This window comes from Platalea leucorodia (genome assembly GCF_965183815.1).
Source record: "Platalea leucorodia genome assembly, chromosome: 5".
Taxonomy (NCBI): domain Eukaryota; kingdom Metazoa; phylum Chordata; class Aves; order Pelecaniformes; family Threskiornithidae; genus Platalea; species Platalea leucorodia.
Window position 1 is genome coordinate 10,764,682 of NC_138827.1, and position 27,525 is coordinate 10,792,206.

The following is a 27,525-nucleotide window of genomic DNA, read 5'->3' on the forward strand; positions in this document are numbered from 1 at the left end:
TATTCACACGAGTAGGAAATAGTTTCATAGAATCATAGAATGTCCTGAGTTGGAAGGGACCCACACGGATCATCGAGCCCAACTCCTGTCCCTGCAGTTTATTGGTGCGTATCCTAAAATTTCCTGAGATTGTAACCTGTCTTGCTACCTGGCATCTTTCTTGGTAAGGAACTACGCAGTATTTAATGATAGTGGCATTGTTACTGTTGAATTATCAAAAACCACAGAGTAGTTCTGCTATGGTACAACTACTATAGCTATGATGTAGAACCATGATTGTAATTCTTTAGTTGATTTTGTACATTTTCAAAAAATCTACTCCTGACCTAGTTACGTTTATAGCCAGACATGAGACTTATTTTATACACAGGAAAATGAGACAACAAGGTAAAAGGTTTGATCTTAAAAGTTTCTGTCACACATCTCACCTGAGGATTAAACAGCTTTGTCCAGTAAGCACCTTGTACGCAGAACTAACAGTTTGATGCCTAGAACACTTGTAGGATCAGGCCCATGCAAAAGTAAGTCTATTTATAATATACACAATATATATGAAAATTTCACATTTTAAGGAATATCTGCCATCGTTTCAGAGACAGCCTTGAAGAAGACACTATAATTGCAATACTCCTTTGTACTGTGTGTCATTAATAAGTAATGAATTAACTAAAACGCGACTGGAAAGAACAGATTTTCCTTGAGAGGGTACTGAATGACATACATTTCAAAATTACAACAGAGTAAGCTACATATTCAATAATGCAAAATACTGAAAATTTAACTGTTTGCTCAAGTGAATAATGAAGTTATAATAACGAACATTTTGCTTATCTCACAAGTTTGGAATTGTCTGATTTCACCATGAAGTTTATATAAAATACCCCAACTGATCACTTATAACTAGGACAGACTTCTTTTCATATCTTGCTTGCACCACAAAATCATTTTTATCATCTTTGCTATTGATTTGGAGAATTTTAGAACCTAGTATTGCTTCCATGAAGTCAAGAGGAATTTTTCACTGAATTGGTGGGAGGAGGACTGTCCTCCATGGCTCACTCTTCTCCGCTATTAGAATTAGCGATTGGGCTATCTTTTATTTTGCACTAGAATTTTCCTTATAGCAAAAGTATATTAAGTTATATTGAAATATAGGAAGGAAGGAAACAAATGATACCAACAAACAAGAGCAACAAAAGAAAGGAATATATTTTATACAAAGGTGTAAAACAACACAGATAAAATGAAAGCAAACAATCTGTGATCAATTATAAAATTAGAATCTTTCTCATTAACCAGATTCCCCTCTAATGTAAACTAAGAGTTTGCTCAGTGTGCAAAAATATTCAAAGCCCACTGTCAGTTCATCTGTATTCAGACTTATTTTAAAACCATCCTGTAATTGCACTTTATAGACACACATTTCAAAATAAATCTCTTACCAAGGTAATGGTTCTGTTTTATGTAATCATATCCTTTTTATACACTAACTTACTAAACTTATAACAATGTTTAATTTAAAATATGAAATACAGAGGAGTATTTTAAAGGTTTGTGATGTTTATGATCTCTAGATGAGGTACAATGCTTTATCGGCAGAGCAGCTGTCAGAGCCAAACCTCAGCTCTCAGCAAAATGGCCTGTAATAACCACCTATTAGCAGCGGTGTCAAGAGGTGAGCACTCCTGACACAGCTTCCTAGACGGTGCTCTGTCCCATGCCAGCCTACAAGAGGAAAATGAAAAACCTGATATTTTCCTGTTGGCTGACCCTTTCCTCCCACAGCTTCCTATCTGAATAAAATTTTGACACCAAAGCTTTTAAAAAAATAAAGAGGGGTGGTGCCTCAGAAGGAAGGAAGGAAGGAAGAATGGTCTGTGCCAGCACACTTCTGCTTACCTTTACAGACTTTGGAGGCTGCTGGTATCCTGACTCCCGTGGTATCTCACTGAAGATCTTTACTGAGGACTTAAGAAATCCCACAGATACTTTGACTCCTAGAGCAGTAAGCAGGCAAATCCTGTTACCAACACAAACAATAGACACCATTGCAAACCCCTGCGCCGCACACGGGCCACAGTCCCATTTATGCGCAAGGCTCCTTGTGACCCCTGTGGCAGGGGAAGCATCCAGCACCCCTCCAGCGCCGGACTGGACCCAAGAACAAGGAGCAGGCAAGAATCAGCAGAAAACATGAAGAAACATCAAATGCCTCAGGCTCCTTGTCGGAGACTTCAACCCACCTTGTCCCCCTTCACGATGCGGCTTCAGGCCAGCTCGGCCCTCGCCCTCCTGTCACCTCCCGCTCTTTTCCCTCCCTTTAGACCCCTCCAAAACAGTCAGCGGCTCCGCAGACATTTCCTGGCTATCGCAGGCCCCAAGGGACAACCCCGACCGACGCGAAACCCAACGGACCCGACGGCTGCCCTCGGCCCCTCCCGCCACCGCCTCAGGCTGCTCCCCGCAGCCCCGCAGGCCAGGCTCCTCCCGCTCCCCGACCGCCGCCCTCGCCCCCTTTCCGCCGCGGCCACCCCCTGCCCGCCCCGGCGGCCCCTGACAGCCCGCGGGGAAGTCGTTTTAGGGGCCTCAACGCTGCCAGGCCGCGCCGTGCGAAACCTGCCGGGGAGGGAACACCGAAAAGGAGAGGCGGGAGGGAGGCTCCCGGCTCCGGGCCCGCTCTGCCGCAGGGCACGGGCGGGGAGCGGCCGCCCCCTGAGGGGAGGAGGCAGCGCGGCGGTGGCCGGAGACCCTGTGGCGGCGGGGGTGGTGGCGGAGGGCCGGCCGGGCCTGCCTTCTCTCCTCCGCGGGTCACATGAGGGGCGGGCGGCTGGGCCGAGGCGGCGGCTGCCGCCGGGGCTGAGGCAGGGCTGGGCGGAGAGGGACTGGGCAGAGGAGCGCGGCGGCGGCAGAGCGCGGCGGCGAAGAAGGCGGCGAAGCGGAGGCGAGGCGCCGAGCGCCGCGGAGCGGGCGCCGAGAGAGCGGAGCGAGCCCCGGGCCTCCCTCAGCCGCGGCCGTTGCGGAGCGCCCTGCCTGCGGCCCCAACATGGACGAAGAGGGCGGCGGAGGTGGCGGCGGTGAGTGGCGGAGCTTGTGCGGGGGGGACGCGGCCCCTCACCTGGCCGCCGCCGGCGTGACGAGGGCGCGCTGGCGGCCGGGGCGCCCCGCTCCCGGAGCGGGGGAGCGCGGCTCGCCCGCCGCTGAGGCCGTGACATTGGCTGCCGCCGCGGCCCCTCCGCGCCCCGCGCCGCGCCCTTCCCCTCCGGCCGGAGCTGCCCGCGGGTGCTGTGCCCCCGTCCTGCCCGGCGTCCTGCCCGCTGAGGGGCCGGCCCGAGCGGAGCGACTGTAACAGCGAGTACCGAGCAGCTCCGGGGAGCGGGGGAGCGTCGCGGCGGGGGCCGGCCCTTTCCCCGGCGGCCACAATGGGGGCTCTGTGCCCCGCGGCCGGGGGGGGTCAGGCGCGGGGGTGAGGCGGCTTTGCGCCGGCTCGGCGGGGTTCGGGCACGAAGGGGGCGGCAGGGCAGGGCAGGGCAGGGGGTCCCCGTCCCCCCGTCCCCCCGCCGCGGTGACAGCCCCGCCACACCGCTGCGCTCCCGGCGTGCAGCTGCTCCTCTGCTGGGGAGAGGGGAAGGGGGGCAAAGAAAGAAAGAAGTGTGCGTCTGGCAGCGTGCGAGCAGTGAAAAGAAAAATTAAGCTCTGCGAGGGCTCCGTTTGTGTGTGTCCTCTTAATGGAGGCTCGGTGATAATCGCGGGGTGGTCCCTCCAGTTTAAACAAGGTGAACTGTTTCTAGAGGCAGCGGCGTTGATGTTGCCAGATACTACTTTTAGAAAATCCGGACTCGCATCTTGGGGGAGCTTTTATTTTTAATTTTTGTCTTTCCGAGACCGGCTTGCGCACCGTCCCAGTTTAAGGCACTGCAGACTTGCAACACGCTTCCCTCCTTTAATTTATAGCGTGTTTTGTGAGTGCGTGTGTAAAGCTGCTGCCTGAAATAACCAGTTCTTGTGTATCATCAGCGATAATGGTGGCTGCGGCGGCTGAGGAGTAGCTTGATCCTGCCTTGGGGCAGAGGGACTGACTGCACGGACTGCCCTATATTCCCTGTGCCTGTGACTGTCTGCGTCGGTGGTGGTGGTGGTACAGAACGAAGCGATGAGGATATCTCTTAAATAAAATGCTAAACAGACTGCATTTGAATGCATTGGCTTATTTCTAAATAGGTAAAGTAAGGGCTAAACCTTGTGATTAATAGTTGCACGGTGCTTGCTAGTTCTAAAAGTAATTACCCAGAACTCGGAAATCAACTGGGTGTGGTGTTTGTTTTGACAACTTGGAAAAAAAAAAAAGCTATGGTGATGAATCAGAAAAATAATTCTTCAAGCAGTTGTCTGGAAATGTGGCCATTTCTCAGCAGGCACTTCTCCTGCTCATTTTATCAGTGATAGACTTAACTTAAAAAAAAAAAAAATCCGAAAAAGGAAAACAAAAGACAAAACAAGCCAGTCCTGAAAAGTTATTATTCAAAGCAGTTGAATGCTGTAATTGTAAAGAGCAGAAATCTCATTCAACTCAAAATATGTTATTTTCACAGTATTATGGACTTGCATCTGTAGTTAAGGGAAAGGAACATGCTTGTTATTGGCACTAACCTTGTGTAATGTAGTACTTAACATGCAAGATGTAAACTAGAAAGTGGATGTATTGCTGAATCAATATTTCATACGGTGTTAAGCATTTCAAAGTTGGATTTTCATGGGAGGAAGAATATTCAGGACCTCAGGAGGAGATGGTCTCTATTTAGACCTTCCCCTAAATTTTCTATAGGGGAAGTCAGATTTTCACCTACCATGCAAGTGAAACTATTATTTATAACTTCATATCACAGTAATAAACATGTTGCTTTTTTTGGGTCAGATTACAGTATAGTTTATGTTCCTCCTTACTTGGCTTTGTTGTAAAACAATTGTAGACTAATGAGACTGGAAATTTTGTTGCAATCAGTGTATTTGATGTTTTACGCTGGCTTCTTGTGAGTATTGCACTTTTTTTCTTGAATAGAGATCCAGTCTGGCTTTTTCTTACGGACCGCTGTCAGTTTGGAACACCAGGATTAGTTAGGTCATTTCCAGCTAATGAATTGGAATTTTGAATTGAAAGTAGTTTTTTTTTTTTTGAATTTTTATTATTATTATTGTTATTAACAATAGAAAGCATGTGGAAAGTGTGGATTTGATAGCCAGTTTTAAAATCCTTCGGTGTCAACTGAGTAGTGAGACTCGTGGGGTACCAAGGGAGTCTGACCAGGGCAGTCTAGTGTTCTGAACCTCTGTAGGACATTTGCAATCCTCAAAAAATTGACATTATTGAGTGGGAAACTCAGAGAGAGAAGCATATCACTGTGCACAGGTACTTTAGGAAGTATGCAAAATCATTTGAGGGCTGCACAGAATCACCCTAATTAGAGACTTGAACTAGATAAGCATCTAAATATCTAGGACATTAAACTGTGATTCAGAAGGTAAACTGCTATTCCCAGTTCAGTTCTGCCTGCTGCCCTGCTCTTCAGTTTAATTTGCATCCTATGCTTCAGTTCCCTTATTTGTCAAATGAGGTCAGTTGTTTTACCACCTCTGGTAAAAACTGTGAATGAAAACAGAGCTATGTAAAGTTAGGATTTATTATTTTAGAAGCACTTGATGGAAGAGAAATGTTAATTAAGGGAATTGTTCTTAGTACTGCTTTCTCTTTTGTATGTGGAGCCCTAAATAGGGGCATGCGTTTATATTATACAATCCACTTATGCACAAGCCTCCCATTGATTTCAGCAGAGGCTCTGTGCATGGATTATTGATGCGATATGATCCGAGTCAGTTGGTGTTTGTCTCAACCTTCTTTTGTGTTCTGATTAAAATTTCTCTCTGGTTCACTTAATCCAGGAAATTTCTCCTCCTCCCTCTCCTCACTTGGTTTAAAACTGCATCTTTTGTGATTTGACTGAGGCTTTTCTTATCATGCTTACTGTTACATACGTGGTGGTGGTACCAGTGAACTGAGATCCTCACACTGAACAGTGCTGCTCGCAGCAGGTGGTGTGATCGCATACTGCTAAACAGTAAGCAATCCTCTGTATAACTTCAAAATATGTAAAGAGTCAGTGTGGGTCACTTTGTGCTGGAGGCGCAGAATAGTACTTCTCATTGTTTTTCTGAATTTGAGTCTAGTCACGCAGCAGCTTCGTAGTCCCCCAAATTCAACTCTGTGCCATTCCAAGGAGAAGACTGCAAGATCAAGAGCTTATCAACTTCTTTATGTATGTTCTAAGCTATCTCTACGAAGGGCTCTAAACAGACATGCCAGAAGGTTAAAAGCCTGCTTCTACTTGACAAATAGGCAAAATTATAGCACTAATTATGGCAGTGAGGTTTCCCTACTGTTCTCCAAACTCTGTGCTTTATTTCTGATTTTTGAAGCTTTGTTGGAGGGTGAGAGAGCAATTAAGTTGCCAAGCTGTGTTAGTTGTTGGCCGTACTTGCCAGCAATGGTGCCAGGTAGCACGTTGATTCTGTTATGTAGACAGCCGTTCACGAGGAGCTAGACTGAGAGACCAGAGCACAGGACTTGGAAGAATGGATTTGCTGCCAAACCAGATTTAGCAAGATGACTTCTGTTCTTCTGCAGGGCAAAGCAGTTATCCATTTATAGGTAAAAGCTGTTAAATGTAACAAAACCCACAGATTTTTCTTAGCAAAAATGTTTTAAAATTCATTCCATATATACACATCACTTTCAGACATGAGCAGCCTGATCTCTTCTGTTCTTTTCACACTGTAGTATCTTTCAAAGGTAGACATTAAAGATAGAAGAGTCCATGTGGCCTCCTCATGGTTACAGACATTTGCTCTGCATTTAAGACTAAATCTGCATGTTTTGTTTATAATAAAAGAAACTTATGAAATAAGAAATGTATTTTAACATAGAAGAATGTTAAATATGTTTCACTCTGTACTCATCAAAGTGGATAACTTGTACCAGTAGTTTTAAAAAGTTGTCTTAACAGTCGTTTAGAGGAGGGCTTGTAGTTTTTAAGTAACACTCTAGGGAAATGCCAAGAAAATAAAAATGCACCTGGGTGTTGGACTAACCACCTGGATTGATTCTAGGGAGAGAAAAAGAGCAGATACAGAGGTAGAGCACAAGAAACTAAATTACATACATATGACTGCTATCAGCTGGCAGAGCTTCATGCTAAGTCTCTTTTTGCTAAATAAAGATTTCTTCATGGTAAACTAATGTCACATTTGTACAGATTACCTGTCAGCTCAGTAGTATCTTAATTTTTAGCCCAAACCACATTTAATCTGTTATCACTCTAATAAAAAATGCCATAGTAAAATGTTAATAATTATGTTGTAATAGAAGAGTGTACTTCACAGAACAATGTCTGGGAATCACAGTAATAGCCACCTGAAAGTGGGATCCCCATGTGCTACTGTTGCTGAATGGATATTGCAATCTTCTAATATCAATGGAGTTATAAGAGCTTTTACCAGTTGAGGGGCTGCAGATTTTGAGACAGCACACTGTTTTCTGAGATATATTCTGCAGTTCCCATTGAATTTCTCAATTCCATCGTATTTATTGCCTCCCCTTCTTTCTTTATAGGACTTTGAATGCTTTTTCAAGGGAAAATGAATGAAATACGTTGTGGCTTTCCTCCAGTTTCTTCTGCTTGCCATCTTTTTGTCCTATAAGTCTCTCCTTTCCTAGTACAACAGAAAGGTTTTAAAAGCTTTAAACTGTTTTGCTTATACTGTAGTTCCATCTTATCTGCTCCTATCTTTTGCTCGCTTCCTTTCCCTCCCAATGCAAACATGCTTTAGTCTGTTTCTTTTTACACTCCATCTTTGGCCCCATTTACTTTTCGAACTACCACCCCATCTCTTTTTCATGTTGAAAGTCACTGAATGAGCTGTTTGCAGTCGATGTCTGAAGAGTATCTCCTCCAGGTTCATCCTAGGTCCTTTCCACACTTGTCCTGACCCCTTGTACTCAGTACATTCCCTTCCTCCTCTTTGTCCTGCCAGCTGCCTCTAGTACTGTTTACTATACTTTTCTTTTTGAAACCTTGCTCTTTTTTGGCTGCTTTGACTGTTCTCTCCTCATTCCCCTCCTATCTTGTTAATCGCTTTTTCATTTGGAAGATGATCTGTCTGCTTCCAACTTTTTGTGAAGATTTGCAGGACCCTGTGCTTGGTTTAATGCTCTCTTCCTCATTACGTCTTGTTTCTGGATAATCAAATTTGCAAATAAAAATTGAACTATCGTATTTAAACTGATGACTCACAGTATATATTGTTTGCTCTGGGTCCAGTACCATCTGTCCCAGCTAAAATGTTGTTTGACATCTTAAGATTGCGTAATTGTCATCTTAAATTTAATGACTCTAAAACAGAGCTCTTAATGTTGTTTCTGCCCGCTGCCTTTTTTTGATGTCTGTGGACACGTGCTGCCATTCCTAGTGGCTATTGGTTATTGACAAGTAAATAGCTAGATGTTATAATTTGTTCTTTCTTAAAAAATTTTCTGTAGAAAAGTTGTAATAAAAATGGCAGTAAAAGGGCAATGCAAAAGTATTGGAACACTTTTGCAATCTTGAAGTTATGAAATAAGTTGCATTCTCCTATGCAATATTAATGTTCCTGTTTGAATGCACAAATAGATTTAATCTGGTTATGGAATCACATGTGACATTTTCTGTAGACTTCTGTATGGGACTAGCCAGCATGTAGGATAGTGTTTTGTGATGATTGAATGAATCTGTATGATTTTTTTCCTCCTTTTTAAAGTAAAGTGATAGTTAATGATGTCTGCTTCACTTTGTCTCCTTGTAGTTCATGGGTACTTAAGCACGTACAGAAGGATTGCACTTATTTTAGTGAAGAGTTTGGACACATTGACCACGTGCTTTGTTCACAGAGGATAAAAATAAGTACTTAGCAGCTGGTTTATTAGAAAAACTTGTCAACTTATAGAACTGTAAGGCAGAAATCCCATGGAAGTGAAGAACACGTGATATTTTACTTTTAAGATTTACAGAAGCAAAGGAAAAGTTGTGTGAACAGTCATAACGTTGGCATTTCTGACTTCTTCACTGTGCATTCTTTTAAAGCAGCATATTGTATAGGAAAGGTATGTGACTTAGGTAGTAAAAGTGTATTTAATTATGCCATTTGTATAACTTTAACATCTAGCAAATTGCTTTTAATTGCATATGACTTCCTTCTTTTAATTCCAACAATTTCATGGGAAAACTTAGTATTGCAAATTTTTTGGACAGCAGCATTTCCTCTTAGTGGGATAGGCACACAAAATCCACTAGAAAACCATGTGTGTTGTGGTCCTCTGAGATTTGCCTGAAGAAGGAAATGGCTTGACCTATTTGGTTGCTATGAAGTAAAAACATTCTTGGGTTTTTTTTTTTTTTTTGGTGAACATCTGTGTCATATTTATTTCATTACTTTCTGAGGTTCTTTAAACCCATTATTTGGTAATATAAAGTTTTATTTAAGGAAAATAAAGTAGTGCATAGCTGCTTCCACAATTTCATTGAAGTTCTGATATCTGCTTATACATAGGTAGGATATAAGTGGGTAGGTTTTCCAATAAAAGTTGACATGTTAAAAGGCAAACACAAACATTATCTAGTATTTCCTAGGAAAAAAAGTATTTGATAAATTCAATAGGATCTCATGGAGTTAACAGGAAATGTTGCATGCTGGAAGCTTGCGAAATCTAAATCAGAATCTCATCTAGGATATGGGGCACTGAAGATCTTTGATCTAATTTTTCAACAGGTCAGGCTTCTTGGCGTGGTTTTACTAATTAGCCTCATTTTTATATGTTCTGTTTATTATAAAAATAAATAGTTACCTTATGCCAGGTATATGAAAGAACTGTGAAACTGATACTGTTATTTAGCAACCCAATGAAAATTGTACCAACAAGGATAGATTTTACTGCAAGACTATGAATAATAATTCTTCTGAATTCCATAAGAAAATTCTTCAACAAGAATTGAAGATCAGTTCATTTGTGAAAGTTGAATCTGATTTCCAGTCTGGCTTTCACTACCATGTCCAAGGGCTCAGCTGGATTTTGAGGAGCTGCTGCTGTTCTTTGCAGATGCAGGTCCTGCAACGAAAGGAAAAACTTCTTGTAGATGAAATACCTTGAGTTTCTTAACAAAACAAAAAAGCTCTGTGAAAATGATGAAATGCAAGTCTGCTGACTCTCAGGGTATGGAAGAGGCTCAACAATAACTGTGGGAATTAATTTTTGTGGCTCTTCTACCCAGCTACTGGTTCTCAGACAGCTTGTAGGAATATCTGCTCCTCAGTCAAATTAGATTGAAATTGAGTGCTACGCTAGGCATACTTTGGCAGAAGGAGTTGATGGGTAGGAAGAGAAATGTGTCCTATCTCTCCTGTGCTCACTCTCATTCTCACACACATGCACGCACAAAAAAAGGCTGAAAAAATTGGCATGTGCAAGTAGGGGAACTGCCTCTTACAGTTTTCTCTAAGAGGAACTGTGAGATGTAATCATTTAATGAGTCACCTCTACGTTTTTATACAACCGCCTCATTAATAGTCAGTGTAACTTCTAGCATGGAGATGTGGGGTTTTGGGGCTTTTTTTTTTGTTTGTTTGTTTTTTACTATCTGATTTATATTGCAGAATACCATTCAGGATGTTTTCTTGTTTAATTCCAAGTATTCAAGGGTCTTTCTTTGCTGTTACGTTTTTGCTTTCATGTACCGTAGATACCAAGCTCCTTAGTAAGATCCTTGTTTAGCTCCTAAGCAGTGTTGTCTGTAGGGTCAAATTCTGACATAAACAGATCCTGTTGCCTTACTACAAGAGAGGGGGGATTGTCAAAAGGGGCATTTGTAATTGCATTGAATATTACAAAATAAGGAATTACTGTTGCTTGAAGCAGTATTTCTTGTATTTAGTAGTCAGATTCCGAATACATGTTTTTTCTTTCTTGCTCATGTAAGTTTGGACTAATGAACTTCCTGCCTAGTCATTCTAATGCACCAAGGAGGAATTTTCCCGCCAGGCTGTGTACTCCGTCTGAGTACAACTTTGACCGCTTGCAAATGCAGTTTTTGAATTTGTAAAGCTGCTGCATGTTTTTGTTTCAGTATCTCACAACTGGCCAGCTAGGGGATGTGGAGGAAAGTTTTCCCAGGAAGCTGAGGTTAAACCAAGTGGCTGTAAGAGGAGATGGTGGCTCTGTTATGGAGAAACTCCGTTCCTTGGGAAGAGCCTTGCAAGTTAAATGCATTCACTGACCATGAAACTCCTGATGTGTACAGGACAGGGGCTTGGTCCTGCATAGGACCATTCTGAGTCCTTCTTGAGAAGACCAAATGGACCTGAGCCATTTCTTGTACGTATGAAGTGCTTAGATGTTTCTGATTGCCTGCACAGGAGCTGCTGTGTACAAACCGTGCAGGCTGATGATCCGTTGTATTAGATCTATGGACTTTATTGTGTGGGGTAGGTGAATGTGCGTCTATATATATTGTTTTGCAGTTCTCCCTTTACTTTTTTCTTATTTTTGGTTCTAATTTTTTAAATTTCTTTTTTCTTTTCTTTTTTCTTTTAACTGAAAGGGTTCTGTTTGTGACCCACCCAAAACAAGCATTTAATATTTCAGGAGTATACCTTCAACAGCCTCTATCAGGCTGAAGTAATCCTTGGTTTAGTCTTACGTTTTGTAACCCCAGTATATACTAATTGGGGAAAACTCATTTTGCATGTGGTATCTGTCATGTAAATGCCTAAATGGGTAGTCTGTATTATGGAAGTACATGTTTATAGTCTCAAAAGTAACTGTTTTATTTTCTAGAACTTTATTTAACTTGCTCTTCTGCAAGTCAGTTTTGACCTACCGTACCGCCCTTTTAGTTATTAAAATTATCGTATCACATACTCGCAACATTTTTAAGCAGTACCCAATGTTCATCTGGGGACAAGGAGAATATCTGTGCTTGTTTTCCCACCGTCTCTTATCATTTGTGCTGCTATTCCTGAATTGCAGTTTTTATAGAAACTGTTTCCTAAGTGGAAGTTGAAACTGGTAGCCAAGGTTAGTGAGAGGCAAGGTTTAGAGAAATGACTGTTGTGTTGTTTGAAGTCACAGAAGGGAGAGATTAAAAGGTTTCAGGTATGTGACTAGTTTGTTCTTCGTGTAGTGTTGCTGATTAATTCTGTAATCTGGGAATCTCAAACTGGGTCTTAAGCCTATCTCTTATTTATTATGTGAGGTCAGCCTTTCTAGGCAGCTTGTGACATTTCAGTTTGCTGTAGATGTTTTAGCAAGGACAGATAAATGGAGCATATGGAGTTGATTATTTTTTGGCTATAGGAAGTGGATTTTTGTGCATTAAATATAGTAACTTTCTTTTTTAAATATCTGAGAGGAAGCTTCCCCACTGCCAGTGGTTTTTTTTTTTTAAATCAAAATACATGTAACTCTCTTCACTCTTATTTTGTGCAGTGTAAGTTGGAAAGTCTGCAATGTTTAGCCTTGGTCTTGTACCAATAAATGACATAGTATCACATGAATGTTTTAAAAGATTAGGTGATATTTTATAAGAGCAAACACAAAAAGAAGACTAGTTTAAGTCCTTCCGCTGTGAATTCACTGATATCTGAAGTAAAGAGAGTATACGTTATGTTATTGTTCTTATTTTGCTGAAAGCTTATTTTCCTTTTGTATCTTCTACCTGTGTTGTAAGCCTGAAAAAGTAACGTGTTATGAAGGGGAAAGGTTGGGTGAAATTGGTAATCCAAATTAAATACAAATAATACTCTAAAGTTTATGGAGCCTGTGGGTGGGTGGACTTGGCAGATCTATCCATTGTGGTATGTTAGACTTGAAAGACCATATGGAGATGATTATTTTCTGGCATTTTGTAGTAAAGGTATTTGAAGAAGGAATTTTTTTTTTTATTTTTCTTTTTTTAGAGAAGGAGTGAAAAATAGGAAGAATAACCTCAATTTGCATTGAGTAGTAAGATTGTTGTAGTAGCATATGGAAAAACAATTTATTCAAAGGTAAGCTGCTAAAAGAAGTTTTCCTACTGTTTTCCTATTGGCTGTCTTGTTTTCTGAAGGCAGCCAAAGATCCTGTGCAGCTGGGACTAATACAGGATCCAGCTGTAACTTTTTTTATTGTTGTTCAGATGTCCGGTGATGGTCAAATCTAAGTTATTGTGTGGAAATTCAGTAAAGGAAAAGGGTAGGGTGGGAAAAAAGTGACTCTCTATAAAAATATTCCAGTAAAAGCAACAGGAACTAGGAGTATCCATTTCAGAACTTTGCAATAAATCCCATCCTGAAATACTTAAACGCCTTCAGATTTTGCTGTAGACTTCAAGTCATCTAAGAGTTCTTGGTTTATTTTTTAAGGAGAAATGAAGTGAGCTGATTGGAGTGGGAAGGTGGCTGTTCTTTTGGATTACTTATGGAAGAAGATACCAGTTTCTCAGTCATAGTACAAGGTTTTAGTTAAAAGTCTTTACTCTCTTTAAAGTATTGGTACAATATGTAATGCTACAACGTGGAGTATACAAAATGGTTTTGATTTGACTAATTTCACTTACGCTGTGTTTCGCTAGTCTTTGTTTTACAGAGCCTAAGTATGTGAGGACGGGAGCAGCCTAATATTTTTCTGTAGAGTTTGGTTTAGTTTTGGTATATTTGGTGCTTCCAACTCTGTAGACAATGCCTTGGATTGAGATTAAACAAAGTAAGTGAGCAATACAGCAGGTATACGGAATGGTGAGAATACTTGATGATGATCAAAATAATGCATCCTTTTTTTTTTTCCCCAAACAGTTTGGTTTTTTTCCTTGTTAAAAAGGTCGTATTTCCCAAGTTTCTTTATAATTAATATATAATACATAATTAATTGCAGCCTGTCGTCCTGTTTCTTAGTTACATGAGATCAGTGATGCCAGTGCAGAAATGCACTGTCCTTTAGGTATCTGTTTCCTTTCCAAATCTTCCTTCCGTACTTAAATTGCCAATGGGAGTCCATGAAATGGCTACCTGATTTTCAGAATTCTTTTACTATTACTCCGAATCTTTGATTTTGAATGTCGTTATTCAATCAGTTTGTAATTATGCTAGTCTAATTTAAGTTTAATAACAATAGTATACAAGTTATAAGTCCTAATTGACTGGAAGAGCTAGCCTGAAATACTATAAGTTATTTCCATTACTAGTGACAGCGAAAGGAATTTTAAAACATAACCGCTGTCTCGAGCGTAATCCTGGACAGTATTAGTGCATTCCTTTCCATGCGCCTTAATTAGTTGTTGATACTAATTCTTTTATTGGGGAAGAATAAAAGGAAAAAAACAAAGAAAAAAAGGAGAAGGATTTGTGGTCGGTCTGTTGGCTGCCGGACAGCCTGGCATTTTGCCCCACAGTGCTAGAACATAACAACAACAACAATTTATTTTCCTTCCTGAGTTAGTAGGAGCTGATCTGTGACTTCAAAGTGGAAGTGAAATGTGGACAAAACAGTGTGCTTTGAAGACAAACACTTCTAACACAAATCAATTACAATGCAAAAATATCTATGATGTCCATATAGCAATGTAAAATGTAATAATTTTTGGAGTTCTTGAATGTGGTGACCAATGCCAATTGTAAGAATGAGGAAGTTTTGTTTCGGTGGTGGGACTGCTGCAGTCTATGACAGTAACGGTTGATACTATTTGCATGGTGACTGAATTAATTCACTGTTAATGTGTTTTATAAACGTGCAACCAAATCTGGTTTTTTAAAAATTGGCATATGTTTCTTCTTCTTCTGCTTAATTAGGCGAATGATGACACTTATTTTGCTCTATTACTGCATTGGGTGATGTATATTGTATACTTATGTTTGGACTTTGGTCAGATTGTCTCCTCTCCCAAACACTCTTGTATTTTATCTTCTTTTTATTTTATCTTCTTTTTTAATACAATATTATAAATTAATACAAGGCAAATAATTTGCTTTCCCTCTTTTTTTCTTTTTTTTGACATTGCAGTGATTAAAGAAGCAGTACTACTTCATTTTATCCTTGCTTTGCAAGAATGGTAGTCAAAGTTCTTTTCTCCCAATTTTTAAGGGTTCTGATATTTATTTGAATTGTGAAGAGCCTAATGGAATCTTTCAGTTTAGTTGTCTTCTTTAAGTGTGGGGCAACTTACAGTGCATTTTGCAAAATTGGTTGTATGTAGACTCTGCCAATGTCAAAGACCATTAAAATAGAGCAACTAGAATAAGAAACTTTGCTTACAGATTTGTTTTAAGATGTTTTGGCTGTATTCATGATATATTATAAGGAAAATTCAGAAAATATTCATGGCTTGAGAATAAAATCTGCCAGATAAATTGAATAAAGTAGTATGATAATGTCTTGCATCTTTGAGAGAGAGAACACTGCATTTCAGCTGTTACTGCATTGTATTTTTATCTGGAGCTCATGTGGACTTAAGGGATGATTTTCTAATGTGATGGGAGAACATCAAACAGTCCTTCTCACATTTGAGAAATAATAGTATGACAACTCTAGCAAAGTTTTGGCTTTTTGCTACCTCATTTTACATTTTGAAGAAAGGCTTTCCTGCTGAACAAACACATGTTAGCCTGATAGCATTTTCCTGTATTTGAATTGTGAATAGTCAAATGACTCACAAAAATTTATGTTATAGTAGATACAGGGTTTTAACATAGAATATGTGCATACAATAAATCTATTCAACTAATCAGTCTGCTTCCTTTCCCTCCCACCCCCTTGCAGCTGGAAGTTCATCAGCTTCTGCTACTATATCTAGCTTCCTCTTGAGACTTTCTGGAATAGAGTTAACAGTGGTGGCAGGCATTAATGAACAATGTCGTGATTATATTCTGCGGGTCTGTATAAGTTGTCTTTTTCCATTGCTACTAATTCTTATGGAAACTATGTCATCTATTTAGTATGAGCACATTATGTGTGCCATGCAAAGTTACATGCTGCAGTATTGAGTGAAAGCATGTACATCATCATTAAATCAGTAGAAAATATTTTTAGATTTCATTAGTGACCAATCTGGCATCTAAAATGGAAAATCTATGATAAATTTTTATTTTCATAAGTTCTTAGCTAGGATAATGCAGGATGGCTAGACTTCCATTGATAGTTAGTTTCTAATTAATTATGCCGTGAGGTTCTTTGGCGTATGATAAGACTTTTTTTTAAGGTACAACTGTGGAAGAATTCGGGAAAAAGAAAAATTAGATGCTTCCATTTGTCTTAACAATTGTAAACTTTCATGATAAAATACTTGCAGTCAGATCTAATGGAATCTAACAGCCTAATTAAAAACTTGTATAACCGTGATTTTTATTGACCTTTTTTCTTTAAAGGATCAAAATGTAATTTTTCAGAAGTAGCTTCTGGACATTTAGAGATACTGGCTAAACATCTGCAGCTTCAGTTGGGTACAGCACTCGGGTGTTCCAGTTGAGCTTCAAATACTTCAACAAAGTTTTAAGGTCCAATTTATTAAGACATTGAAGAGATGGTAGGACAGATGCTGTAATTGAAGAATCTTTTAGAACTAGTTTTTGTATAATGTTGAAGTGGACTGTAGACTGCTGCCTGTCTAGGTATATGCTGTCAGGATTAGATGATTGTTGGTGACAAAAATCTATGCTTAATAGTGCCACCACTTCTACTACCAAGCACTTTTTTCAGTGGTCGAGAAATACTTAAAACGATAAAGAGTTTATCGGTGAATGGCTTTCGCCAAGTGTTTTGTACTCACTGCTGTATTGTCCGTGTTTGTGAAATACAGAAGAATCTCTCAACTGCATCAACAAGTTTTCTCACTACGTATTGCATGAGCTGTGTCGGCAGAGTTGCAGACGCTGTTGCTACAGACTGCTTAACAGAAGTTACAACTTGGTATTTCTGGTTGCCCTAAGGCAAATTTAGGATGATTGCAAGCATGTTAATATGAGTCAGATTTTTTTAGCCTTATACAAAGTTTGTCTTTGTATAGTGAAAGCTCGTGCCAGGTAGAGCACTGCTCTGAAGAAGAGACTACCTCTTTGGAAATGTGCTTAGCAGAGGCTATATATAACCGCTTTGTCTATGAAGCTGGTATCTGCAGGTAAAAAAATCTCATGATTTGCTAGGTTTTACTCATTTAGGAAGTGATCTCTTTTATTGTTACCTTTTGTGTCATGTTACGGAGTAGCCGAACTAAAGCGTTTGGTCCCACTCAATTGTTTCCCAGTCAACAAAAATGTTTCCTGTTTGAGCATGGCAGGATGAAGTGGAAATCTGAGAAAGAATGTTTATTAATAGGAGCAGCAGGAGCTGGTGGATTTAAAAAGAAGTTGAGGGTTGAATGCCAGTTAGTTGCTTAAAGTTTTAAAATCTCTATTCATTTTCAGGGAAAATGTTAAATTTTATATGCTATAAGTCAGAGGCGTTGAGAGTAATAAACCTAAAGTGCTTAGATCTTTGAAGTTGTAGCGTGTCCTGGTTTTGGCTGGGATAGAGTTAATTTTAGAGTTAATATGATTTTTTTTTTTTCTTTTTAAGTACTTAGCTGAGAAAAAAAGATTAAATTATTTGAAAATAAATACAAAAGATTATATGTTCAGATTATTTTTCACTGATCTCTGGAAGGAATGCAATGATTTTGCCAGTATTGAGCAGAAAAAAACAGTTTAGAAGGGGCAATGTAATATTTTAGCAGATCTGGCTGAAACTGTTAGGGAAAGTTTAAATAGGAAGAATGTATTTATTCAAATGAGTTTTTCATCAGAATGCCAGAAGGTCTGCTTGGAGTATGAAAAATCTTTCTTTTTGTAACATAGAATTTATGTCTGCACTTAACAAGGATTCAAGCATATGTTGAATGTACTCGATATTTTGAAAGTATGGCGAGCTAGATTTGGTATGAACTGCCGATGGTCTTTTGCCAAGCAAAGAATGGGAGACCAGGGGTTTGACCTTATGGTAAGTGGATCCATCCAGCAAACTTCTTATCAGTGGACCAGATAAAAAGCTCTTTTATATCTGGATTAGTGACCTGTCAAGCTAATTGTTTCATGGTGTGATGGCAACCAACAATTCACACAAGCTAACTATACTCTTTTCTGAGGAATCTGAAAATGCTTTACAGTCTTAAACTAAGCCTTACTATTCCTTCACTAACAAATCTATCAATAAATTCGTGACCTCTCTTAGTGCCCTCTCAGGCTACAGGGCACGTGGCCAATGGGCCTGTTGATGTAATAGCAAGAAGCCTGAGCAATTCAAGCCTGAGATGGCCAAGAAGCAAAATACTGTATTACCTGTAGTGTGTTTCTCTCCAAGTACTGCAGCTCAGCAGTTTCCAAAGCGGGTATCAGGGTTACTGTTTTGGCAGAGACTGCAGGGACTTCGAAGGCTTACACAGCGTCAGGCATCACATTGTGCACAACGTTGTGCATCCTGGAATTCGTCGTGTTCTGGGGGAAGGTAAATGCTACTCGAGTAGTTATTTGATAGGTGAGCGTCCCTATATGGCCCTCTGTAGCTGCCTTTTGGAGACGTTCTTCAGAGAACGAAGATTGCTTTCAAATCCAGCAGTTGCTCCACCTCCTTCAGTGTGCAACTGATCTTGGAAAATGAATAAACAGAAAGCTTCTGCAATAAATACCGCTTCTGAAATCTAACTCCAGAGCTGTGTTGGGCAGGGATGGGGGAAGGGGAAAGATGAACTTTGCCTTGCTTTTTCTGAAAATTGGATTTCTGTGCTTTAGAAACAGTCAGCAATCCTAAGTAACTGGCTAATGCTCTCCACTAATGAGTGAAGTACAGTGAGCAGCTCCCTTATTGCCAAGAGTAGATGTTACTGGAAATTTGTGACAGAAAGACTGTCTGAGCCCCAAATGTTTTTCTGGGAACACGGTAGGTCTGATGAGCTGTGCCTGAATCTCGGGCAGGATTCGAGGGTATGGCTGGCAGGCGGCGGCAGGGACCGGGCTCCGCAGGCTCCAGGACCCCCCTGCAGCTGCTCAGCGACATTCCTGTCAATTTTCCATGCTGCTACTCGAAATGGATCTGACAGGAATGTCTGCTACTACTCTGGTCTGTTTGCTTTTTGAGTCTTTTTTCCAGGGCCTATCCTAGGAAAAAATGTAGGTGCATGCCAGCCAACCATTTCCTCTCCCAGTAACTGGGGGTGCGGTGGGAAACACAGCCGTTTTGTAAGGGCAAAGCTGAAACACATTGCTACAATTTTTTTTTTTCCTTCTCATAACATTTCAAAAGCTGAAGGGATCAGTGTGTTCTTGTTTGCCTCTTCCTCACCCAAGAGATGATGAAATGATCTCTGCTTTCAGAAGGAGTTGTCCCAGCCTTGGTCTGAGATGCTTGGATCATGGAGCTGAAAGCAGTCTAGATTGGCAGCAGGACATCTGTGGTTAGTCCAGTTGTTCACAGGGACTACTGGGAGTTATGTGCCAGCAGGAGATGGAGTATCCCTGCTCTCCTTTTCATCCACACATACTCCTTAGGGACTCTCTGGGAGAGAGAGAGTCTTGTCCTGCTTGACAAGGAAAAGGAGTCAACAGAGGGGATTTGCTCTCCTGTCAGTAGTTTAAACTTTGCCTCACACTCTACAGAGTTGCTAGGAATCAGCCCAAACCCTCTGAAGTGAACACAGAGCCAGATCCTAGTCAGTGGCGGCAGTAGTTCAAGCAATTCAGCTTCCCAGTCTGTATGGGCTTCCACTGGTGTGACCTGTTATCCATCAGCAGCCTGTGCTGATCGCTCTCCCGTGCTGGTCAGCTGAAGGGTACGTACAGGACCTCTTTTCTTCCCTTACAGGAGAGCGACTTTGGGGATGGTTGATGGACTGGAGGTAGTCCAGTGCTAACCATTTCCCATTTTACATGAAAAGGGAATGTAGTATAACTCACAAAGGTGGATATTCTTTGCCAATTTTCTGATCTGGATTTAAACTAGATGATGTCTTCATGTTATGTAGCATAATGTCAATCTGGTGAAGACTTAGTGGAAATCTGTTAAAGCTTGCTTACCTGAAGTTTTGTCATCTTGCAGCTGTTTAAAACTAAAGTGTTTTTTAATTACTGTCAGCATTGCCTGTATGCTTGGCTCAATCAGAAGTGAACTGTACTGTCATAGAAATTGTCATGGGGCCATCCAGTCCCTCTCCCTCCCATTCTTTATATAATTCTGCCACTTTTATCAGGCAAAATCATAAATGCCCCAAGTTAAAAAGTACATGCTGCTTCTATTCTATGGCTTAAAAGATCTTACTCTTGGAAAGCTGTAAGCTTTTAAATTTGCATCTATGCTTTCTAATTTCAGAATTTTCTCTTCCTGCTGCAGGCAAGCAAAATCCACTGCTCTTTTGCTGCCCTTTCTTTGCACTGGAGTGAATGAAAGGTTTCAATTAAATACGCGATATCTTATGTGTCACTTAGCTATGCTGTGCATACTTGGCAGGGTGATCTGTTCCTTTCACCTCCTAGATAATGCTGAGGGGGAACCCTGATTTCCTTCCCAAGACTCCCACTTAAAAAGTGGCTGTTGTTCTGCATTGCAAGTGGATACATTATTTGCTGTCAGCTGTTACCCATGGCCTCTCCTGGCGTTATTGCTGGATCATTCTCTCACTCTGGGGTGCTAAAATTTCTCGTGACCTGGATCTTGCTATGAAAGTGAACAAAAGAAATTCAGAATTTGGAGACTTTTACTCTACAAAGACTAAATTTTGTGTTAATGTTTACTGTAATGTAATATAAGCAAAGGCTTTCAAATGCAAACATGAGAGAAAATTTATTTGATTTCAGCTGTAGCACTAAGTAACCTACCCATTTGCTTCTCTGGTTTTGCACATATGAGTGCACCATAGGGAGAAAATTATGACTGAGTTCTCCCAAAATTATTTATCTGTGAGAATCTGCCTTGCGGCATACATATTGAGGGGGGGAGAAAATAATTTGATTTTGTTTGACAGTGTTTTGTTGATCTGATGCAGTGTAAAGAAAAGGCTTGAGGCCTGTTATTTTTGGAAGGGTAGTATCTGTATTTATACTAGTGGTGTTACTACACAAAGCTGATTCTGATCACCCCTCCCCATTATTTGCTGTGGGGAAAAGAAATCAGATGCGGTCATTTTGTTAAAAAGCTGAGAAAGCTGAAAGCCAAGTAACAAAAATTTTAAGGCAATATATAAATGCACCACTGTTGCTAAAACAGCAAGACAATGCAAGACTGTGCATTTTTGAAGTATTACATTTGTCCCACATTACTTTGATGTTACTGTTTTCCCTGTTGAAAGAGGACTATAATGTTAAGATGATAGTATAAGTGACAGTGTATAGCTATAACACTGTAATCAGAATGGTGATTCACCAGATTTCTTGAACAGTAATTGGTAATTGATGCTAATGAAGGCCCATGTTATCTTGGATAGTATTTCCTGTATCTGTGCTGATCTGTTCATAACCCTCCCCGAAACACACACCACTACAGTGTGGCCAACATCTCCCTTTATAATTTCCACATTAGCTAGCATGAATTTTTTTTCTGCACTTCTTAAATATGCATGGCCATGCATATTTTAACATTTTATATTATTAATGCAAGTATTAATGTATTTGGGTAAGAGACTTAGAATGTTAAGTTAAACTCAGCTTTCTTTTCATATTCAGTAATTTGTATTTACATATTTTAGAAAGAAAAGTTGGCCTAGAAGCATCTTCTGATCTTGAAGCAAGAGTAGAGCGACTTCAAAAGAAAAATGCTCCTAAAAGGAAATCCACACTTATCTATTTTTAATATCAGGTTGAACTACTTTTAGGATTTAGAGAATAGAGCCTGTAAGGGTGGGGTTTTGGAGCTGAGCTAAGCTGGTTTTAGGACTGGCTGACATCGAGGGGGTTGCTCTCCCCTGTACCCGCCTGCTGCCAGGGGTTTCTGCTGTGCCTGTTGCGTTGGCTTGGGCAATTCTGTTGTCCTTCAGTGAAACCATTTGGCCTGCTAAACTGGCAAAAAACAAACCCAGAAAAAACAGGATCCAGGAGCAGCAAGTGGCAAAGCCATGCAGGAACATAGGAGAGCCGGTACCTGTGAAATCTTGCTTGGAGCTGGTCCCCGTGTGAGTTTTCTTCTTTCTCCCCAAGTGATGCTCCTTTATTTGCTTGAAGGTGGTTCTTTTACCTTGTTGTTGCAAAACACTTGGCTTCCTAATGGAAATACATCAAAATGATGAAATAAGATACATTATTGAATATAAGATGTAAAGGAGGTAAAAAAAAATGTAATTGTGACATTCAGTATTGCCTGTTCATAAAAATAACAGAGCATGGACAGTAAAAAAGAAATACTCATTAACTTAAACACATACTGCTTTCAAATGGCAAATATCTGTGTCAATGGCATAATTAGGAACTAGAAAGCAAGGTAGGTGTCTCTCCAGTCCTTTCTATGGGTGTATCTATATAGCAAGGTGAAGATCTGGAAGCTGTTGTAAAGTACCTATTTATGCTTCAGTGCCATTAAGAAGGGCAGCTAATAGCTAGCAGCAAGGGTTAGCAGCTCATGCAAGAGCTATGAAAAGCCTTTATACTCTTTTCTTCCACTTCACAGCTGTTGTTGCTCGTGTTACCTACATACACAGTTTGTAAAGATACATATGCTGCAGTCGTTTGTGGCAAACTCCTGTTCCCTCAGGTTCAAGAAATGCATTTACTGTGGTTTATACTTTATAGACAGAAGCATATTTGCAGGTACCATGGCGAGGCAGCGCTCCTCTGTGTGTGACAGCTGAAACCAAATGTGTTTTGGGAGGCAGCTAAAATGCATGGATTGGATTCCCTCGCCCCGTGTTATCTGGACCCTGATTTTGCACAATTTTGAAACTACTGTCTGCTTGACTAGGGATGTTAATGCTAATTAAATTATATATGGCTATTTCTGACCAGGACAAAAACATAATCTTGCCTTCTTATGGATTATAATAAATACTGTTTGTTTGTTACAAGAAATGATTTCACACTTGGCAGTGCAGTTACCCTGCTCTCTCTTTTCTGTATAGAATAAAAGTTTATTTCATGTTTCCAATTTTTTATGCTTTTGTTTGTTCTTTCAAAAAAGTTATAATGAACATGAATCACTGGTATAATTAAACCTACCTTGCAGTGAAAGTTAAAAAAAAAAAAAAAAATCTAAAGGTTTAATGGGTCATGTCAGGGGGAAACTGTTTCCTCTAAATTCCTGAAAACATATTTTCATGTGCTAATAGGATTGATATCGTTAGGCTTCCCCTCCCCCCCATTATTAGAAGCCCAAAAGGACAATATCTTAACTCTAACTTGCCTGTAAAGTATCTCCTTATCCTAGAGTGAAAAATATTTTCAGGAACATCTTGTATTGGTGTGATTTCCAGCAGCTGCACGATGAGAACGATGGACGTGAGTTTGAGGTTCTCTTCTGGGTTTGGCCACTAATGCACTTTCTGGCCACAGTGTCCCTCGTGACTGAAAACTCTCAAAATAACTCTGCCAGCCATGGACTCGGTCCTAAATTCCTCATACCACTGACTGGTAATTTTTTGTATGTGAAAGGATATTGTGTGCAGGATTATTTCCCCTCTTAATGGAAGTGTGATCGCTCCTATGCTAGAACATGTTCATCAGTGACTGAATAGCAGAGATTAGTGCAGTAAGGTAGTTAAAAGAAGGAAGCAACCAAATCCAGCTAGTTTTACTGATTGAATTTAATGCAGATATAGTTTGGTTTTGCACTGTGAAATAAATCTATTCAGGAGGATGTCCTCCTACAAAAACTTCTGTGGAATTTTTAATAGCCACAAGTGGTCACAGCTTTGTTTATACATCTCGTCTGAAAGCTGGAAAATGTTCCTATAATTAAGTTTAAAAAAGGGAGCGTGTAGGGGGAAAGGAAGAGAGAATAGCCTGAGAATATCCGTTGAGGCAAATGTCCTGAGACAATCAGATTTGTTCTCAGAGAAGAATGTGTATTATTTTAAAGGCCAGAAGAAACATGTCTACCCATTCTGTGTATGGGTGAGGACAGGTTTGTTTAGTTTTAAGCCTTGTGTGGTGTAAATATCTTTACACTTGAAAGATGTTTCAATTGCAGCAAAATTAAATTCCATCTAACTGTTCTTTGCTTGGAATGGAAATACTTAAGACCACCAATTTGGGGCTGACACGGAAGAAGGAAAATATTTATCTTTATGAAACCAAAAAGTTAGTTGAGCAATGAGAGTCGGGGAGTTGTGTTGCTTCATAAGTGGGGTTACAGAATTAGTGTTTTCTCTATCGTTAGATATTGTTAGATGTTTGTTTTTCTGCTGGCTGTGGATTATTTTACTGTGTCCTCTTGAGAGACTGAACTCTGAAGTCAGTTGAAGTGGTGGAGTGAGATTGCTTTATACCTTGGCCAGGGACTGCTGATCAAAAGGCTAATAAGAAAAAAAAAAAAAAAAAGATTAAACACAGGAGTTTCAGTTCATATAATACCATTGGAGAGCTAGAAAGGATTTAATTTTTGCTACTGAAAAAGATGAAGGCATCAGGGGTATGAACTTGGAAACTACTAGATTTCTGTCTCCTGTTACGGGATTTGCTCCTAATTTTCACTAACCTGTGCGACTTTCTTTGCAAGTTGATCTGTTGCAGTTCTTTCTCAATCTGGAAAAGACTTTTCTTTTTTTGGTGCCTGCTTGCTCAAAAATGCTTCTTATGTCTTCATAAATGTCAGAGTTCTGAGCTAATCTCTTGTTTGGATACTGTACTTGGGTTGTCAGTAGTGGAAAATTATTTAACAAAGTGACATCACAGCTGCAGGATAATACACTGACTTCTGTGGCAAGCTACAGTTTGGGTTTTGGGTTTTTTTCCTAACACGTTTAGAGTAAACAAATCTGTATTAAAAGTGTACATTCCAATAAGTGTTTGTTTACAGGAAATTCATTTAAGTACATTTAGATGAGTTACAGTAATTGAACAGAGATAGGCCAAGTTGGAATTTTTTTTTTTTTTTCTCTTTTTTCTTTTTTTCTGTGAGGAGGAGGAGGAGTAGCAACATGTATGTTGTGCTTTCATCTCTTACTACTTGGCCAAGAATATAACTGGTACTTTCAACAACTTTGTTCCTCTTAAATAAAGTATTGGTAGGTATATTGACTTTCTGTTTAGCAGTAGCTGAAACTCTGAAGTTTTAGAAAAAGGAGATGCTCTCCCTGTAAGCTAAAAGGTTTTCACACCTTAAATTAGAACTTTGTCTTGATATAAAGATTACATTAGAAGATGTAAATTACATTTAGAAGATTTAAATTACATTATTACATGTAAAGACTTACATTAGAACATTGTCTTTACTTAAAGATTAGAAGATAGCATGAAAGCATGCTGCAGCTGTGGTTTGTTCGCTATACTGAAATGCTTTTGTTCTTTTTTAGTATTTAAATGTTCATGCTAACTCCTCCCATCCTGTCTACTTTGTGTTTAGATTGGTAAAAGACAAAAAACTTGGAAATGACTCAGAGAGGACAGCTAGAAAATTTGTTTTGCAGAACAAATACGTAATACACACTCTATGAGGTCTTCTGTGTGGAGGATTAGGTGAACACAGGGTTAGAAAAAGCAGAAGTGTTCTACCTGCTGAAGTCAAAAAGGTGGCTTATGGAAGGGGTCTTGCCAGGACAGATCATCACTTGTCATGTACCTGCACTGTTTGTTTAGGACTGTCGAGATGTTTTGATGCGCGGTTGTTAGTTGTCGGCCATTTTTGATCTCCCGTTTGCTTGCCATGAGTCTAACATCAGCCCATCGGCCTTGACGCCAAACATCTCAACTGTGGTTTTCAAATTTTTTGAATAAATAAAGTGAATATTTTTCTTTTCGAACTGGAAATATTCCAAGTGCTTATTCCATTTTCTAAGAACACTTGGCCACCACAGCTCTATAGGTTTGCTTTCCAGAGAAAATGACTTTCAGGCTCTCACTGTGGTCCCTGCATTGCAGGTTGTGTAAGGCACCTCGTGCTCAGGTTCGAAGGACTGATTGCCATTTGAGTCTATCACTGAGGAAACATTTTATCTATTTAGAAGTAGGATATAGGGTTTTTAATGTTTTCTACGTGTTTTTGAATCATTAGGGATCAATGAAAAGCAAAGAATAATTGACGTGGAAAACACAGAGTAGACCCTTACTCTTTCTTGTAAGGAAAAGGTTTAACTAATGGTGGGTGCCCTTTTCTGTTAGTGGGGTTTTTTTTGTTTTGTTTTTAGCTGCAGTTGAATATCTTCCACTCTTTCTTTCCTTTCAGGTAAGGTAGGAACACCCTCCAATGTTAATATTTCAAAAGCCTTCCTTGAAATACAGAATATTGTTAAATTTTAAGGCAGAGAATTGAAACAGCAGGGACAATAGACATAAAGTCATGTAGCCTGCTGGAGCAGACACCTCCAGCCTCCGAAGTCACAGGCTGTAATGCCAGTAGTCTCTTAAGAACTTTTTTTTTGATGAGTTCATTTTCCCATTGATAAGCCAGCAGCACTGGAGAAGGGAGGCAGTGGTGATATACAAACAACAGAAGGATGAGAATAAGGCAAACGTCTTCGATGTCTTGCACACGTGCCAGTTTATGGTGATGATAGGGCAGTGCACTTGGGAGTCATCCTGGCAAGTCAGTCATCCCTTCTCTGTGCTGGTAGTGTGAGTGGAAGTAAAATATTGGCTATACCAATAGTTTCTGGAAGCTGAGCAGTACTGTAATCCCCGCTCAGCTGTATCCTTGTTCTTTTATTCTTATCAAAAGATACTGGAATCTTTTGGCTCTGATATTCATACCATTATTTAAAGATGTTGCATTAATGTGCAGCTTTCTGTAAGTGCTGTCTTCTAAGTGCTCTCCAAGTGCAGAATCTTCTTTTCCAGCAGACTTTCCTTGTCTTGCATCTGGCAGATAGGTACTTGGTGTTATTTCCTAATGCAAAAGGCAGTCTGACTCCATTTAGTTTATTTCCTTTTTGTCTAACAGCATCATTAATTATGCTGTGAGGGTTGTCACAGCTGCAGCTGTGATCAGAGGAAAGGAAAAAACACAGCAGTCAGGCTTTGGGTGCTGTAGGAAAAGGATTGAGGTGTTTGATTTCTTTTCTTTGGTGGGTTGCTTGAGCATACAAAACTGTCACAATTCGTGTTGACTCCAAATAGCCATTCAACTTGTTCTAGATATTCCAAACCGGTCCCAAGGAGCTTTCACTGCACAGTAGTGTAAGGGAGAAGAAACTGCAGTAACACTCACTGACATTCTGCTTTGGGAAGAGTTTGTGGTAGCAGCTAATCCAGAGGTTTTGTAACTCAGCTTGAAGAAAAATCAAGCACTGTCTATGAATTCTAAATATTTAATGCTTA

At 40.0% G+C, this 27,525-nt stretch overlaps 1 protein-coding gene across 1 annotated transcript in view; it reads left to right on the top strand.

Moving 5' to 3' along the window:
• The first annotated feature begins 2,904 nt into the window (after positions 1-2,904).
• The window catches only part of CYTH3 (cytohesin 3), a 51,778-nt gene continuing 27,157 nt past the window's right edge, over positions 2,905-27,525 (top strand). The window contains exon 1 of the mRNA XM_082312093.1: positions 2,905-3,074. Within this exon, the coding sequence (XP_082168219.1) occupies positions 3,044-3,074 (31 nt within the window). The 5' untranslated portion in view covers positions 2,905-3,043. The remainder of the gene's footprint in view (positions 3,075-27,525) is intronic.